We start from the raw sequence: 17,204 nt of genomic DNA, 5'->3' as shown, positions 1-17,204 counted from the left end.
CGTCTTCACCTCACCTGGACCAAGGCTCCCAACAATTCAAATCCACCCAATTCAATTCAATCCAATTCAATGCAATTCAAAGCAATTCGGCCCTGTTGGCAATCAATCCTGGGCTTGGATTTGACTTGTTTACTTGCAAATATTTGCCAAGACCGCATATTGGTCAGTGCTTCGCAAGATGCCTCCCAGCCCGCCCAGCCCAGCCCAGCCAGCCACCACAGCCACCACCAACCGCCCTGTTTTTTTCCACTCTCTGGCCTTGGCATGCAAACGGAGCCAGTCATGGAGACGCATCGCATCACAACGACTTTAACCGAGCCAACCGACCGCCCTAGCAAGTGCCACAGCCACAGCCATGCCTGAGAGTTCTGTGGGCCCCCGGGCGCTCATGGATCTGTTTCGCGGCCGCCCAAGCGTTGCCAAGCAGTTGGAAGCGTTGGCTAGCACCAAGGTCGAAGAACTACCCCGTGACTCCATCGTCGAATGGCCCAAGGTCGTACTGCGTAAAATGGAAAAAGGAGGTATGGCACGGAAAAGGAAGGTGGGGCATGGAAAAAGTGGGGGTGTATGCCAGGGTTAGGGATATATACGGCGATTGACGAGGATTGACAACGAATTGATCAAGTTGAATTCAATTCAATCGCCACCACGATCTAGGCAATTCAATCCAATTCGAGCCCCAGATTTGACTTGATTGAATTGTTGGGAGCCTTGACCTGGACTCCAAATCTGGCTGCCGCCCGCGGTTCAGCGAGGTTTGGTCTGGCCTCGGCAGCTCTCGCCGCCGCTAATGCACGCCCCTCCACACCAGCCCGATTGCCGTCACATTGCGGAGTCGCCAACAACAATATTGCGAAGTGGGGATGCCGCGGAATTCGGCAGAGGCTGCATCCCAAGGACCTGGATGGAACGCTGTGATGACTCCGAGCAACCCGACTGGCGCGGATGGTGTGGGGCCCATTGCCTTGTTTGCGCCTCCATGGCATGTTGGTGGGGGAATTTGCGAGATGTAAGGGTGAGTTGGATGGTGGTGTTCTGGACACGGGCAGTGGATGGCGTCATACTCGGGTATATAGGACAGGTGACGGTCCTTGCCCGGTTTTAGCACCCCTGAGGTCTTTCGTCTCTCACAACTCTCATCATCCGATCGTCGAACTTATCAAGAACGCACCGTGAACTTTCAACATATATTGCCCGCTGGTATCGTTCCCCGTTTCAACACACTACGCAGCAAACGACAAGATGAAGGAGGCAATTGTGAGCAAAGGCAAGCGCTCGGTGGCCCCCTTCCCCGGCACCCCCTAAACGTGCTCACCCCCAGCTCTAACAACCGCCAGGACCCAGCGTCCGGATCGTCGACTCGCCCATCCCGGAACCCAACGACGACCAGGTCCTAATCAAAGTCGTCGTGTCCGGCTCCAACCCCAAGGACTGGAAGCTACCCAACCTATTCGGCGACGCCATCAACCAAGGCGATGACATCGCCGGCATCGTCGAGAAGGTCGGCGCCAACGTGTTCGAGTTCAAGCCGGGCGACCGCGTGGCCGCCTTCCACGAGATGCGCACCCCGGGCGGCAGCTACGCCGAGTACGCCATCGCGTGGCAACACACGACCTTCCACATCCCCGCCGAGACCACTTTTGAAGGTCAGTCCACCCAACTCCCTCCAACTACCTTCCCCCCCTTCCCCCCCCACCCCAGCTAGGTCAGGCCCAGGCAGGATAAGCTAACCCACATAACCAGAAGCCGCAGCCATCCCGCTCGCAGCGATGACAGCCGCGGTAGCGCTGTACCAGCGCCTGGGCCTGCCTCAGCCGTGGTCACCCGAGGCTGCGGCGGCCGCCAGCACGCCCACGCCGCTGATAATCTACGGCGCGGCCTCGGCGGTGGGGATCTACGCGGTGCAGCTGGCGCAGCGCAGCAACATCCACCCGCTGCTGTGCGTGGCGGGGCGGGCGCGGGACCACGTGGAGCGGTTCATCGACCGGGCCAAGGGCGACGTGGTGGTGGACTACCGCGAGGGGGACGAGGCGGTGGTGTCGGCGCTGGTGGCGGCGGCGGGTCAGTCCGGGGGGGTGCGGCACGCGCTGGACGCCGTGTCGGAGGGCAGCAGCATCGCCAACATCGGCGAGGTCTTCCGCCGGGTCGCCCAGGCGAGCGGGGGCGGCGCGGCGAACGGCAAGGTCACCTTCGTGCTGGGCGGCGAGAAGCAAGGGCTGCCGGAGGGGGTGGAGAAGAGTATCACGATGGTGGGGTGCGTGCACAAGGAGGCCAAGGATTTCGGGTATGTGTTCTTTAGGTACTTTGCGCGGGGCCTGCAGGAAGGGTGGTTCAAGGGGCAGCGGACTGAGGTGGTGCCCGGGGGGTTGGGAGGTATCGAGACGGCGTTGACGAACCTCAGGGATGGGAAGGCGAGCGGGGTGAAGTATGTCTTCCGGATTGCGGAGACGGAGGGCGTTGGGAAGTAGGGAGGTGGCTGAGAAATCGGCGAGATTGGCTGGCAGACAAGGGGAACGGACTCATTTTCCAAAATGTCATCCGTCACCATCAGTTCCCGCGTGACTGCAAACTGCCCCGTATCATCAGTAGGGGACGTTATTCGCATTAAAACCGGAAAATCACCAGCCCTTCTGTATCCATACATACCACCCAACGCCATGCCATGCATCCCATCCAATCCCGCTTAATCCCACATCCTGATTTCGCCCTTCGCCCCCGCCGTAAACACCTTGCTGGTCTCCTGCTCCGACCAAGCGACGCAGTTGATGGTCCCGCCGGCGCTGTCGGCTGTGAGCTTGCTGTACATCCGACACGTCTTCCAGTCCCAGAAGCAGACACTGCCGCCCGTGTCGCCCGAGGCCACGAACTGCCCGTCTGGACTGCAGGTAAGCCCGATGGCGCTGCCGGCCGTGTTGTGCCCGCGCCACGCCTTCTTCCGATGCTGCCGGAACTTGTCGGAGCCGGAGGAGTAGGCGACGATCGAGTTGTCGCTGCACTGGTAGAGGACGTACTTGCCGCTGGGGTGCTGGGCGGACTTTGTGAGGGCGAACATGTCCGGCTCGCTGGGGGAGGTCAGTAAAAGCGCGAGCTGGCCACGGGTATTAAGACGAATAACATACCTGATGGTCTTGATCTCGACGGGGATTCCGTACTCCCACACCCTGAGCGAGCGGTCGTCCGACGTCGACATGAACCGGCGGTTCTCGTCGATGAATTCGATCGTGTTGATGGCGCCCAGATGGTGGTCGTACTCCTGCACCGTCTCGTTGCCCGCGCGGCTGTCGTACTGCAAGATCCTGTTGTCCGACAGACCCGCCAGGAACTCGTGCCCGTTCTCCGCCGAGGGGTTGAACTTGATGACGTGCGGCGTCTTGCCGCAGTTGAACCGGTTGACGCACTGCCCGGTCTCGGTGTCCCACAGCCTGATCCGCCGATCAAAGCCGCCGGACAGAAACCGCGTGCCCTCGTTATTGAACGACAAGTCGGTGATCGCCTTGTTGTGGCCCGCAAATGTCCGCAACAACTCCCTCCCCCGGTAGACGTCCCAGATTTTGACCATCCCATCCGCAGCTCCCGACAACCCCAAGTGACTCGACCGCGGGAACAGCTGCAGCGCCGTGATGGGCTTCCCATGATGCCGCCACGTAAATATAAGCTTCTTCGGGATGTAGTTCGTGATACTCCCGACCTCCTTCGTCAACGAGAGATCCAAGTCCTGCGGGACATGCATATACGTCCGGCCCAGATAGTCGTACTGGCTCTCGGCATGGAACGTGGTCGTCTCGTCGCCCATCTCCTCGACCTCCTTCCTCCTGGCCAGCGACGGCGCGGGCGGCTGCACCATCGTCCCGCTCGGCACCACCTCCTCCTCGTCTTCCCCATCCTCCTCCACCACCTCATACTCCTCCCCGCTGCCCAGCTCCTCCCCCTCCTCCACTTCCACAAGCTCGTACTTCTCCGTCTTGTACCTCGCCCACGGACCGACGTACGCCCCGTCGCCGTCCGCAACCGTCGCATCACCCTTGTCCTCGCGCGCGGCCCTCAGCCGCCGATTCACCTCCTTCTGCTCCCGATTGGTCAGCACCGGCACCGCCTGCGGCCCGCCGCCGACGCGCTCGACGGCGCGGTGCTTGGCGCGGAACGTGTGCTCCGAGATGAAGGTCTCCTCGGCGTGGCCGGTGAGCACATTCTTGCGTTTGAGCGGGGCCGACGCGGAGGTTCCAGTGGCGTCGTTGCTGCGGAAGGGGTTCGCGGGCCCGAGGCGCGGGCGCGCGAGGTCCTCGCCGGTGTAGGGCGCGACGGCGTGGTCGGGCGGCTTGGACTGGCGCAGCATGAGGGCGTCCTTGACGGCCAGGTTGGGCGGGTACTCGCCGAAGTCGGCCATCTCGGGCAGGGCGAGTGGGTGCGATCGGACAGCGCGGTGCGTGGGTGAGTGGGTTAGCTATTGGTTTGGCGGTTCGACCAAGTGAGAGGTATGGACGAACGGCGGGTTGGTTGCCTGCTGCAAGAATCCCGGCGATGATGTTGATGCTGCAGGAGGTTTCGAGGCTGCGCAACGATCGACCCCATTAAAAACACAAAGCAGTTTCATTAGAAAAACAAAACGGAGGCGTGGCCCGTGCGTCCCCCACCAAATTCTTGCAGCGCATGCCACGACACAGCCCAGCCAATGCCCCGTTACAACAACCGCGGCAAGAATGCCTAGAAGACCCCAAGGAAACGCGACCCTAAAAGGAAAAGGGTCAACCGCCATGTCATCTAAAGGAGAGCATTGGTAAAGGTAGATGTAAGACGATGGACTGCTTTACGCGAGCTGCTCGAACGTCTTATCGATAGAAATTGTCGGCTTAGACGCAATAGGTTTAGCGAGTTAGCGCTAGACCCGGTAGGCGGTCAAGATTGGCAGTATTCGAGCTAGCCAGTACAAAAAAACTGGATTGACTGGGCCGTGTAGTGATATGCATTGCGAGATTTCTGGGGAGACGCACGGACCATACCGGTTTTGTTTTTCTAATGAAACTGTCTTGTGTTTTTAATGGGGTCGCGCAACGATAAGATAGTGGATGTGCACGGACCATGTACCCATGCTCAAGCAGCCACCCTTGCCGCCTGAGCTTGTGGCGCCCTTTCACCTGTTTCGCATCAACATCGATCAACTAAGTTTTCAAGTCAGGAGTGCCGTTTGGAGAGCCAGAGCAGGACAATGATTGTTTCAGGGAGACGGTGTTTGGCAGGGACTGGCATTTTCATTAAAGGCGACGCCGAAACTCCTGGATTCAAGAAGTCATCTCCAATGAAGACCATCGTGTGGATTGAGACTTGGAATAGGTCCAGCGAGGTAGGTATCGAAGTACCTAGGTATTGACATCGAAAAGTACCACAGCCAGCGCCACGGAGCAATCCAGCCCATGACTCCGCCAATCCAGCGAAAAGAGAAAGCAAACTCCCCGACGTGCCATGTAACCGTGCGCCACCCGAGGCTCTGGGAGATCTAGGCCTGTGAAACCGGTATCCAGTGCCAAAGGGGGCATTACACCTGCGTCCAGTACCGAGCCCTGTTCCCCAGCCCCAGGATCCAGCCCGCCTTCAGATACTTCATTACCCACCATCGTGTAGTTCGTACTCATGCCCCATGCCGCATGCCGCCATTATTCACATCGTAAACCATCCGCGCCGCCAGAGAATCTGTCTATATAGATCCCGATTCGGACACACACACACCGCCAGACCAGTCGGTGGGCCCCACAGTCGCAGTTGCAGACCAGCGGCCCCTTCATGGCCATGGCCACACAGCAAATCCGTTGGACGAACAAGAGCCGACGAGAGAGAGGCTTAGTGCGCCTCGTCCTTGATCAGGGCGACGATCATGCTGTAGAGGTAGAAGAAGAACAGCACGAGGTGGAAGCCGAGCTTGGTGAAGGATTCCTGTTGGAGGTAGCACGTTAGCTCCGGCTTCTCCGACTATCTCCAATAAACAGCAGGAACCGTACCCTCTTGTGAACATTGAGCTTCCGGAAAATCTCGGTGGCGTCCAGAAGGTGCGTGTTGTCGATGATCCTGCATCCAGTCAGCGCCAAGGCTCTGTCTGAGGAAGGAATTCCAAGAGGAATCCACGCACTTCTTCGCGTTCCATCCGAGGAGAGGCAGGTTCAGGATCAGCGGGAGCCAGTAGCCGTTGATCAGGAACAGGAACGTCAGGAATCCGTGGACGGCGACTTCGGGGATGATGTACGCGTTCAGACGGTTGCAGAGGTCGATCGGGTTGATGTAGTCACTGCGCGCAGAAGACAGGTCAGCGCTATCTATCCGGCTGATGACGTGCAGAGGAGGCGGCAGCGGCGGGAAGGACACCGCCGAGTCGGCAGGGCAGTGTCGCCAGTGTGCGTGGTTCATCACAAGCTGCTGCCCAAGTCCTCATTGCTGCTATTTCCCCTTAGAAGGTTGGAAGAAGGAACCATACCATTCCAAATCGCTGTACATGATGGTGAAGAACACCTGGAGGAACAGGTTGACCGCATTTATAATGACGGCGAACAGGTATAGCCACGCCTCGCCCGACATGTTTGCGACTTAGGAGCGCGAAGCTTCAAGGGGTTCAGGATTTCGCGGTCGTTGGTATCTGATGACGGAGGCTCAAGGCGTGCGACGGACGGCTGTCGGATGCGAGTGCGGAGAATGACGTGCGATGTGCGCAACAAGCTTTTTTTGACGCGATGTCCAAGGAGTGCGCGGCCGGGATAGGAACGTTTTCACGCGTGTCGAACTCGCAACAGAAGATGGCCGGCTAGATCAGGTGCGCCGAGATGTCTGCACTGGTTTTTGCTCGGTTGTGCGGGCAGGGAGAGGCGGCAGAGGACACGAGCGAAGCTCAACACACGTGGAGGCTGGTTGTGGATGTGGATAGGATTGGAACCTGGTGGTTGGTTGTCGCCGGCCAAGGCCAGAATGGTGGTAGTGGGCCCGATCACGACTGGGTTTTTCGGGTGGTCCAAGCTCCGTCATCTGCCGAGACTTTTACACAACACTTGGTGGGGGCAAGGATTGAGGGGAAAGGGGTTTGGCGTCAGCTTGACGGAGCCCACAGCGGAAAGCAAGATGCGCCAGCTGCAAAGCTCCAGATGTTGGACGCTGAATTTTCCAGGATATTTACGGCCGCCGGTACAAGCCCGCAAGCTCGAATGGGCCTCTTGGGTCCGTGGGAAGAAGAACGAACTGTCATGAAGCTGACGTCTACGGTCATATGCAACTCATGCCTGGGTATCACGAAACCTGCTGTGCCAAATGGGAATGCAGCATGATTCTAGATCTCTTCCGGATTGCCATCTTGCCATCCTGCCACCTTATTTCGTGCCGTTGGCCGTGACAGCAGGCATGGGAATCGGCCCACCAGGGGAATCCGCTTTCCGGGCGGTCAGGATCTCCACGCCTGTCTCAGTCACCAACAGCGTGTGCTCTGCGAACTGGTTAGGTGGGATAGTCCGTGGGTTGCTGCGGCACAGACTTACCGAACTGAGCCGTCCTCTTGCCGTCAATCGTCACGCTCGTCCAGTTATCCGGCCATGTCACGTCCCGGTACTTGCCCAGCGCAATCATGGGCTCGATGGTAAAGGTCATGCCCGGTTTGCACTCTCCGACGGCCTTGTTCTTGGCGTAGTGGGGAATGTTGGGCGGGCAGTGGAAGACGGTGTTGATGCCGTGGCCGACGTAGGTGCGGATCACGCTACAGTTCCTGGACTTGGCGTGCGCCTCGATCACGTTCCCGAACTCGCGGAACAGCGTGCCCGGCTTGACCAGCTTGATGGCCTCTTCGAGGCACTCGCGCGCCGTCTCGACCACGCGCACCGTGTCGGGGTCCGCCTTGGCCCGGTCGCCGACGTAGTACGTCTCGTTCAGGTCGCCGTGGTAACCTTCGTGGTACAGCGTCACGTCGAGATTGACGATGTCGCCATCCAGCAGCACACGCTGGTCGGGTATCCCGTGGCAGATGACCTCGTTGACCGAGGTACACACCGACTTGGGGAAGTGGTTGTAATTTAGGGGCGAGGGGTAGGACTGTTCCGCCGATTAGCAGCTGCTGGAACCGCCCGGGACGCAGGAGTCCAGCGCGCTCTCACATTCCGCTCAATGCAGGCCTTGTGTACGATCGCGTCGATCTCGTCCGTTGTGATGCCCGGCCGGATCGCCGCAGCAGCAATATCCAGCACCTCCCGGGCTAAACGACAGACCTTGCGCATGGCTTCCTGGCCCTTAGCGTCCAGCTGCTGGATCTTGTTGGCCCTGACAAGCGACCTGCCGCTCTTAGGAATGCCATCTTCGGCGTAGTCGGGATGCGGGATCGACTTGGGCACCTCGCGCCTGGGCGAAAGTGGGTAGACCGGCCGCAGCGGCCCCGTAAAGTTGAATGTCGGGAACGGGTTGTAGTAACCGGTTTCTGGATCTGGTTTAGAGACGACCTTTGGAGGGAAGATATGGCTCAAAATACTATTTTCTTGCTTATGGGTGTTCTTGTGCGTAGCCTGGTAGCGCTGCCGTCAGTAGCAGCTCTTCGCCTGCGGAAACCGCAAGATTGAGGTCGGGCAGCGAATCTCGGCGTACCCAGCTTTTCCTGAAGCAGTCCTGGGAGCAGAAGTAGCTGTCTTTGATGCCCAGGCTGAGGCACTTCGGGCACTGTAAAGAACTAGCCTCGTTCTCACAGTCGACACCGAGACATTTTCTCTTCGTGGGCGGTCCCTCGGCCATGGCGTTTGTTGGACGGTGCGGGGGTCGTCAAGGAGGGTTACCACGCAGTGGGCGACAAAGAATCCACGTGTGTAGTGCAAATGAAAGATCTTGGGCCACCAAATCGCAAAGGCGTGGCCGTCGTTGCTCAGGTCGTCCAGGAACGCTTTTTACCGAATGAGACCGATGCGTTGTTGGACAAGGGTCGCCGGTGGCCTTTGCGGCGGAATATTTTTGGCTTCAGAACTGTGGCGCTTGGACAGGGGTGTTCGAGTATGGAGCGTGGCTTGCCGAGGGATCCGATTGACAGGGATTATTCCGCGGCGCCGCTGACTAAGTCAGGTGGTGTAATCCATCGTGTAGTGTACATGTACGGAATACATGAATTACACGGTAACTTACGGATGCAGTTTCGGACAGTTACCAAGGATCTGGCGCCATCCGATTCTAGCCGGTGGGCCGAGACGCTCACTCATCGGCCCACTCACACGGGTGACCTCCGAATCCAGCCATCCATTTAACAACGCACTCGAGTCAACTTCTTTGAAGCTTTCACTGTTGACCAGCCATGGAAAAGAAGAAGCAAAAGACCGTGGTTATCGGGGCTGGCCCTGTCGGGTCTCTTGCCGCGCTGTATGCTGCCAACCGAGGGGATGATGTGGAGATCTACGAGCTTCGGAGTGGTCAGTGTTTTCTGTCTTCATTCACACCCACCACGACTTACCATCTCAAGCGGTTTCTCAGGCCATTGGTTAATCTGTACTGATACCATGACAAGATCTCCGAGATCCCTCCACGACTCCCCTCAACTTCACCAAATCCATCAACTTGGCCCTCTCGGAGCGCGGCATCAATGCCATGCGCCATGCTGGCCAGCCAAAGCTCATCGACCACGTCATGGCAGCGACAATCCCCATGCGCGGCCGAATGATCCACGGGAGACGAGCGAATGGTGACCTCTACGAGGAATCCCAAGACTACGACGTCCACGGGAGGGTATGAGTCCTCTCTCGTCCCCCTTCAGCCGGAAAGCTGGGTGACTGACGTCCCAGTCCATCCTCGCCATCGACCGCGGCGGCCTCAACAAGCGCCTCCTCGACATTCTAGAAGAGATGCCGAACGTCACCTTCTTCTTCAATCACAAGCTTACCGGGGCCGATTTCCGAAGAAACAAGGCGTGGTTCGAGGTCCGGGACGACCAGACCGCCAGCCAGGGGCAGCGTGCCCGCGAAATTCAGATCGATTTCGACTTCATGATTGGCGCCGATGGCGCGCATTCGGCCGTCAGATACCACTTGATGAAGTACACACGCATGGACTACCAGCAGGTGTACATCGACACGATGTGGTGTGAATTCCAGATCCCGCCCAGGACGACCGCTCCATCCGCCAGTTTGACATCCAAATTTATCATATCCCCTAACCACCTGCACATTTGGCCTGGCAAGGAGCACATGTTTATCGCCATTCCCAGCGACGTATGCACGCCCAGAGACCTTGACCCTCCCCCCTTCTGCATCATTCACTAACCGTCCCCAGGACGGCTCCTTTACCTGCACCCTGTTCGCGCCCGCCGCCTTCTACGAGCACCTCGAGTCCGACCCTTCCGGAGCTCTCATCCCGCCCTTCTTCGACAAGCACTTTCCCGGCGTGACGGAGCTGATCCCTCCCGCCGACCTGATTGCGTTCTTCCACCGCAACCCGCACCTGCCGCTCATCTCCATCAAGTGCAAGCCGTACCACTACGGCTCGTCGGTCGTCATCGTCGGCGACGCCGCCCACGCCATGGTGCCCTTCTACGGGCAGGGGATGAACGCCGGGCTCGAGGACGTGCGCATCCTGTTCGACATCCTCGACAAACACGCGCGCATGGACGAGTTCAGCGTGCGCGCCAACGCCGACGCCTCGGCCGCGCGCGAGCGCGCCCTGGCCGAGTACACGGCCGTGCGCGTGCCCGACGCCCACGCCATCAACGACCTGGCGCTGCAGAACTACGTCGAGATGCGCGCCCTGGTGCTCTCGCCCGCCTACCGCCTGCGCAAGTTCCTCGAGGAGACCATCTCCAAGTACTTCCCCTCGCTCGGGTGGCAGACCAAGTACGCTCGGGTGTCGTTCGGCAACGAGAGGTACTCGGAGGTGGTCAGGCGGAGCGAGCACCAGGGGAAGATGTTGGTGCGTGGGTTCGTGGGCCTGGTCGGGCTGCCGGTGCTGGCCGGCGGGATTGCGCTGCTGCTGCGGTACAGGAGGGCAGTCGATGTCGGGCTGAGGGCGGCATTTGGGTCGGTGGACTCGATGGTAGAGTTTATGGCGATGAAGGTGTGAGTTGTATGCCTTGGGTGTAGGGGTTCCTGCACGGTTCGCTGTGAGCTAGCTGTGTGCTTGCTCGGGTCGGAATATCTGTGTTATATCACTTTGAAGCTTTTTGACATGTGTGGAAGCATAGAAGGTCCTGAACTATCTCTCGCCTTCTTCTCGAGCATTTTCGCCTCCCCCCTTTTGCTCCTCGTGAACAGTACAGTACCTAGTTCTGAGCTACGAGACTCAGCAAAATAGGGAGCTGATCTTCGAGCCATGTACAGTCCAACAAGGCGAAATAAATCTGAACCTGCTTACATTTAACCATACCGAAATAAATATACACAGGTCATCGGGCTTGTTTCCTGGCGTTATCATAGAGCGACATCTGTAAAACGCTAAGCGCGGATGTCAGCAGACTACTATGCCTTTTGACCGCCGCTCCTAACCTTCTTGGAACACAACACTCCATTTCTAACCCTGACATGTTGGACTGGAGCCGCCCTAGGGGATGGCTTTCTTTTCGTCTCTTTCTTTTTTTCTTTACTTTTCTTTTTCTTTCTTTCTTTTCAGTTTCTTTTTCTTTTTTTCTTCTTTCTTTCCTTATTTTTTACCTCGGTTCGCTCGGAAAGGAATTCTTCTCTTCTTTCTGCTTGCTTGCATCCTTGCCGCAACGCCGACAAACCCTTCAAAACCACCACCGTTCGAAAGCTCTCGCCGAGCCCTATCCAGCCGTATCGACCACCACTACGCGCAGTCCATTGCGCAAGTGTAGGAGGTGGTGGAAAACAGGGCAATCTAGCAACGGCCGACCGGCGGTCAGACTTTTCGCCCTTACGTGACCTATCCGCCTCACCGGGCTAGTCCGGGCCCTAATACCTACTGACGGCTAGCAACGTCGACTGTAGCCGCCAAGCGATAGGCGCCAACAACCCTGCCCCCGCAACGCCTAAAGAAGGAAGGCCGGCCTAAGCTGGCCCCCCCCTAACTACGTAGGCCTAGCCAAAGGCCTACTAGGCCTAGAAGGAAATTCAAAGCCTCTAGAGTAGCTTGCTAGCTCTAGTGCTAGCTGAAATAAAGGCCTAGGCCTAGGGTATTATAAGTAAGCTAAAGGAGGCCTACTAGGCTAGCGGTTAAGCCGAAGGCTCTGCTTTAGGGCCTACGAACCTATTTAAATAAGGCCTATAGAAGCTTATAGCCAAAGAGGTTAAAAAGGCTATTGTAGAAACCAACTAATAGAAGCTATAGGCTTAAACCTAGGCTAATATAGCTATAGAAGCCCCTTTAGAGGACTCTATTGCCCTTTAAAAGGTAGTCCTATATAGGGCTGCTAAAGAGCTTATAATATAGGGGGCTAATATACTAGCTAAACTAGCTAAAAGAACCTTAGCCTAGGTAATCTAAGCTATTAACTAGGCCTTAGAAAGGCCTAATAGGGCTATAGCAGTTTAGAAGTTCCTTAGTAGAGATATTATTTTGACCTTTAAGGACTTAGCTACTAAAGAATAGTATTTAGCTAACTAGGAAAAGTAGGTCCTAAAGGCCTTTAGCCTATAGGCTTAAGAGGCTATAAGGACCTTTGTAATCCTAGTTAAAGGAGTATATCGCAAGGACCTAGAAAGGGTCTTAGAAGCTACTTTCTAATAAGAGATTAGCCTCTAGAGCGTTAATAAGGTTAAGTTTAGGCTTCTAGTGGCTAAGGGCTATACTAGGGCTATAATCCTTATTGCCTTAGCCAACTAATCTAAAGCTACGAAGGCCTACGAAGAAGGCTTGCTTTAGAGGGCCTAGCTATTCGACTACGAGCTATATTAACTAACCTTGAACCCTACTCAGTGCTTTAAGTGTTAGAAGTAGGGGTATATCTAACGCTATTGCCGTAAGGAAGCCCTGTGCCCTAGCTATAGAACCAAGGCCTATAGCTAGGAAGGTAGGTAGGCTAAGACGGACTACTCTACTTGCAAAGGCCTTTGGCTACCCTATTGCCTAGCCTATAGGAGAAAGCACTTAGCCTAAGATAGGGGCTGCCTAGCCTAGGTCTAGGTCAAAGCCAAGGCCTAGGAGGCCTATACCTATCGACCTTAGACCTTTGCCTAGGCCCTAGCTGCTAGGCCTAGTTACTAGTCTCGAGATAATAGTCGAATCATTGCCCTCGACCTAGTTGAACCTAATAGCCCTAGCTTAGCCTAGCCGTTGAAACGGCCCTATAGTAAGCCTAGCGGTATAGCAGTTGCAACCTAGGATATAGCTTAGGACCCAATATAGCGCTAGCTAGACTATAACTTTATAAGTTCGATTCCTACCTAGGGCTTCGCTTTTTAGGCTAGCTAGCCTAGCTAGCCACCTAGCTAACTACCTAGCTAACTAAAGGCCTAGAGCCTAACCTAGCTAACTACTTTTGACCGCCTAATAGCGCTATAACTATATAGATCCTGTTGTAGAATACCTAGGGTAGCAAAGAGGCGATTAAGTCCCTGCTCGAAGAGTCTAATTTCAATATCTTAGCTATCTAAGAACCGTAGATCAACCTATTTACTAAGTCGACCTACTGCCCTTGAAGCTCCTGATACTACTTAGTCTATAAGCCTAAGGCCTAGGCAGCCCTATATATTACTAAGCGCTATAGGGTTAGCTAATAGGACTATAGTATAGAGGATCTCTAGTGCTAGGTCCAGCTAGAGCAGGGCCTTAAGGTCTAGTTAGTTTATAACCCTCTAGACTCTAAGGAAGTACCTACTAGGCAGGCTCCTATAGCTGCCTACTCCTACAGTGCCTATAGTCCTAGCGGAGGACTTCAATCTCCACTACCCCTGTTGGGACTAGTATAGCCGGCTAGATCAAAGGGCTAACAAGCTACTTGATCTAGCTATCTAGTAGGATCTTAAGCTCTATACGCCCTATAGGGCTATAACTTAGGCCCCCCAAGGCTATTAGCTAGCTCGGCCATCGACCATTGACTACATTTAGGCCTCTACAAACCTATAAGGCATCTACTACGGCCTAGACACTAGGGGGCGGTCCAACCACTACCCCCAAGCCCTCGAAGCCCTAGTATCTAGGCCTAGAGGGTGCTAAGATAGCTATCCAACAGGGTAGGCCTAGGGTATAATACAGAAAGACGAGGTAGAAGCCAAAGCGAAGACCCTACCTATTACAATAGGGCTTACTTTAGGTAAGCTTACTAGGCAGGCTACAACGGCCTAAGGCCTATAGGAGGCCTTCAACTAGTTAATAGCCAAGCTATAGGCTATTATAAACCGCACTACCCCCTAGAAACGGCTTTACCAAGGCTTCCAAGCCCTATAGTAGTCCCCAAAGATCTAAGACCTTTAAAAACAGGCTAGGCAAGCTAAGAGGGCCTATAAGGCAGTCCCTACCCCTAAATACTGGACAAGCTATAACAGGGCTACCAAGGCGCTATCGAGGGCTATTAGGGCCTCTAAAACAGCCAACTAGAGGGCTACCCTCTAGGAGGCTAGCGACAACTAGGCTCTGCTATAGAAGCTAGAAAAGTAGGCCTAGCTTAAGAGCTATGCCCCTGTTGACCCCCCTAAGCTCCTAGCCCTCTAAGTAGCCTAGGGGGCCCCTAGCCTAACTACCTTCGAGGCCAAGGCCCAAGCCCTTGTAGACCGGTTTTTCCCAAACCTACCTATCGACCTCTCTAATATCTAAGACTCTAGCCTTACCTAGGGCTAGCCTAGCTAGTTTGCTATCGAATAGAAGGTAATACCTAAAGACATTAGCCGAGCCCTATAGGGCGCTACCCTATAGAAGGCCCTAGGAGAAGACCTCCTACCCACTAGCCTACTCAAGGCCTATAGCCAACCGCTAGCCTAGATCCTAGCTATATTAGCCACTGGATGCCTATAGGTAGAGTAGTTCCCCCCACGTTTCAAAGTGGCTAAAACGGTAGTGCTATAGAAGCCTAGTAAGCCTCTAGTAGCCTACTAGACCCCTACTAGCTATAGGCCTATCGCTCTATTGCCTACTATCGGCAAGGTTATAGAGGCAGTAGTAGCGAAGAGGGTTATAGAGGCTACTAAAGCCAATGGCTTGCTCCCTAAAGAACAAATAGGCAATAGAGCCTATAAGTCTATAGAGCTAGCGATACGGCTAGTGGTAGCCTAGGTCTAAGAGGCCTAGAGGCAATGGGTAGTAGCTTTGCTCCTATAGCTTAATATCTCTAGGGCCTTCGATATAGTCAACTATCCTAGGCTCCTAGCCACCTTTCGAGGCCTCAGCTACCTAAGGTAGCTAGTTTTATAGACTAAGGCTTGGCTAGCCAACCGATTAGCTATCTTCTATTTCAATAGGAAGGCTATAGAGCCTATCCTAGTAGTAGCAGGGGTCCTCTAAGGCTCCCCTCTATCCCTAATGCTATTCCTACTCTATATTAGTACTCTATATAGGGTACTAAAAGAGAAGCATCTATATCTAAGCCTAGTGGGGTTTACCGACAATACCAACCTACTAGCCTTTAGTAGGACCCTAGAAGCTAATGTTCAGCAGTTGGAAAAAGCCTAGGATATATACCTATAGTAGGCTAAAACCTAGGGTATAGCCTTTTTAGCTAAAAAAAGTGAATTAATATACTTTAACAAAGGCTATTAGCAATAGGCTATCCTAGTGCACTTAGCCCTGCTATAGGGAGGGGGAACTAGGCCTATATAGCCTACCTAGTCGACTAGGTTCCTAGGAGCTTAGCTAGACTAGAGGCTATAGTAGAGAGCCTATAGGATAGCTATAGAGGGCAAGCTATAGACCTAGGAGTACGCTTTAACTAGGATTACTATAAAGACTTAGGGCCCTAGCCTAGCCTAGGCTAGGGAAATCTATACTAAGTATATACATAGTGCTATAGCCTATAGTGCCTCTACTGCCTATACTCCTACCCCCCCCTAGCGCTAGCCCTAGGGCATTGCTAGGAGCCTAGCTAAGGCCTAGAACCGTAGCCTCTAAGTAGTTACTAAGGCCTACTAGGCTACGCCTACCTATACTCTCGAGACCGAAGCCTAGGTTCCCCCTCTAGACCTATACCTTAATAAAAGGCTAGTAGACTTCGAGAGGCGAATTCGACAACTGGTCCTCCTAGGAGGCCAAAGGCCTATCGACATTATAAATAGGGCTTGCCTCAAGCTCTATAAGAGGTTTAGAAAGCCTAGAGACTAGAGGGGGCTCTAGAGGGTATAGGGGCTATAAGAGCCTATAACAGTAGAAAAGTAAGCATTAGCAGTATTGTAGTAGGCTAGCTATAGGCCTACTAGGCAGGCGCTTAGAGAGGCTTAGGAGGAGCGGTGGAAACAAAGGGTTTAGATATAGGGTAGGAAGCCTAGGAAGCTAGCCAACTAGGACCCTCCTAATTTCCTCTTTACTAATAGGGCCTTAGCCTAGCATTAAGGCCTAACCAAGGCCTAGAGCTCTCTACTAACCTAGGCTAGGGTAGGGGCTATAGGCCTTTAGGGCTTCCTTTTTAAGGCCTAGGTCCTAGACGTCTATACCCCCCTCTACGCTTATAGTGAAGGTGTAGAAACGGTAGAGCACTTGGTGGTCTAGTGCAGGTACCCCCCGAGGCCTAGACCCTAGGCACCCTGGGCTATACGGACCCGCCTAGACCTCTACTACGTACTACGTAGTAGAGGAGCCTAGGCTCGTAGGCTTGCAAGGGGGGTGGTTAACTGGCTTCTATAGTCAAGCCAGCTTCCAGAGAATAGGCTAGCCGCAAGGCTAGACCTTGCCTAGGAGCCTGGCCTAGGCTAGCCCTAGGCTACTGGGCCTACTTGGCCTAGCCACTCTTTTTCCCTTTTCCTTATAGTGTTGGGACTCAGACTCGTTCGTTTTGTTCTTCCTTGATTCTAAAGGTCGGATATAGGTTTTTCATCTGGCCCTCGGGGCACGGTTTTCCTGTATATAAGCGGTAGAAGGACCGGCGAGCCCTGGCCAAGGGCATATCGGGGTAGGAAATAATAATAAAAAAACCTCGGTTCGCTCTAATAATCTCCTATTTGTTCTCTCTTGCGCAGTGGACAGTTAGCCAAGCTTCAATCGATCAAATAACTTGTCTGTTGTTTTTACTCGCAGTGTCGCGCCACTCCTCATCCCTTTCTAGCAGTTTAGGACGTCATTTTCCTTATTTGACCTGTCTTGAAGACCAAATATGACGCGTCGGAGGGTCTAGGCCGCGTCTGGACGCG

At 54.8% G+C, this 17,204-nt stretch overlaps 5 protein-coding genes across 5 annotated transcripts; 2 read left to right on the top strand and 3 right to left on the bottom strand.

Annotated features, from left to right (window-relative positions):
* Positions 1–1,152: 1,152 nt before the first annotated feature.
* Positions 1,153–2,576, top strand: THITE_2117547 (uncharacterized protein). The gene is made up of 3 exons (XM_003654431.1): positions 1,153–1,267; positions 1,338–1,646; positions 1,744–2,576. The coding sequence occupies exons 1-3, from the start codon at positions 1,243–1,245 to the stop codon at positions 2,466–2,468; spliced, it is 1,059 nt and encodes a 352-aa protein (XP_003654479.1). The 5' UTR covers positions 1,153–1,242; the 3' UTR covers positions 2,469–2,576.
* On the bottom strand, positions 2,566–4,554 carry THITE_2117546 (uncharacterized protein). Its single transcript, XM_003654430.1, has 2 exons — positions 3,120–4,554; positions 2,566–3,062 (listed from the first exon to the last, which is right to left on the bottom strand). The coding sequence occupies exons 1-2, from the start codon at positions 4,382–4,384 to the stop codon at positions 2,684–2,686; spliced, it is 1,644 nt and encodes a 547-aa protein (XP_003654478.1). The 5' UTR covers positions 4,385–4,554; the 3' UTR covers positions 2,566–2,683.
* Positions 4,555–5,570: 1,016 nt separating this feature from the next.
* On the bottom strand, positions 5,571–6,673 carry THITE_2117543 (uncharacterized protein). Its single transcript, XM_003654429.1, has 4 exons — positions 6,461–6,673; positions 6,119–6,274; positions 5,991–6,057; positions 5,571–5,925 (listed from the first exon to the last, which is right to left on the bottom strand). The coding sequence occupies exons 1-4, from the start codon at positions 6,559–6,561 to the stop codon at positions 5,833–5,835; spliced, it is 417 nt and encodes a 138-aa protein (XP_003654477.1). The 5' UTR covers positions 6,562–6,673; the 3' UTR covers positions 5,571–5,832.
* Positions 6,674–7,319: 646 nt separating this feature from the next.
* Positions 7,320–8,955, bottom strand: THITE_2117540 (uncharacterized protein). The gene is made up of 5 exons (XM_003654428.1): positions 8,596–8,955; positions 8,483–8,516; positions 8,115–8,431; positions 7,506–8,052; positions 7,320–7,453 (listed from the first exon to the last, which is right to left on the bottom strand). Exons 1-5 carry the CDS (start codon positions 8,737–8,739, stop codon positions 7,341–7,343), a joined length of 1,155 nt encoding a protein of 384 aa, XP_003654476.1. The 5' UTR covers positions 8,740–8,955; the 3' UTR covers positions 7,320–7,340.
* Positions 8,956–9,183: 228 nt separating this feature from the next.
* THITE_2117536 (uncharacterized protein) lies at positions 9,184–11,378 on the top strand. The gene is made up of 4 exons (XM_003654427.1): positions 9,184–9,401; positions 9,497–9,714; positions 9,771–10,196; positions 10,258–11,378. Exons 1-4 carry the CDS (start codon positions 9,287–9,289, stop codon positions 11,038–11,040), a joined length of 1,542 nt encoding a protein of 513 aa, XP_003654475.1. The 5' UTR covers positions 9,184–9,286; the 3' UTR covers positions 11,041–11,378.
* The last annotated feature ends 5,826 nt before the right edge of the window (positions 11,379–17,204 follow it).

This window comes from Thermothielavioides terrestris, chromosome 3 (genome assembly GCF_000226115.1).
Source record: "Thermothielavioides terrestris NRRL 8126 chromosome 3, complete sequence".
In the NCBI taxonomy this organism is placed as follows: Eukaryota; Fungi; Ascomycota; class Sordariomycetes; order Sordariales; family Chaetomiaceae; genus Thermothielavioides; species Thermothielavioides terrestris.
The sequence above is the reverse complement of the archived record's forward strand: the minus strand, read 5'-3'. Positions and strand labels throughout refer to the sequence as shown.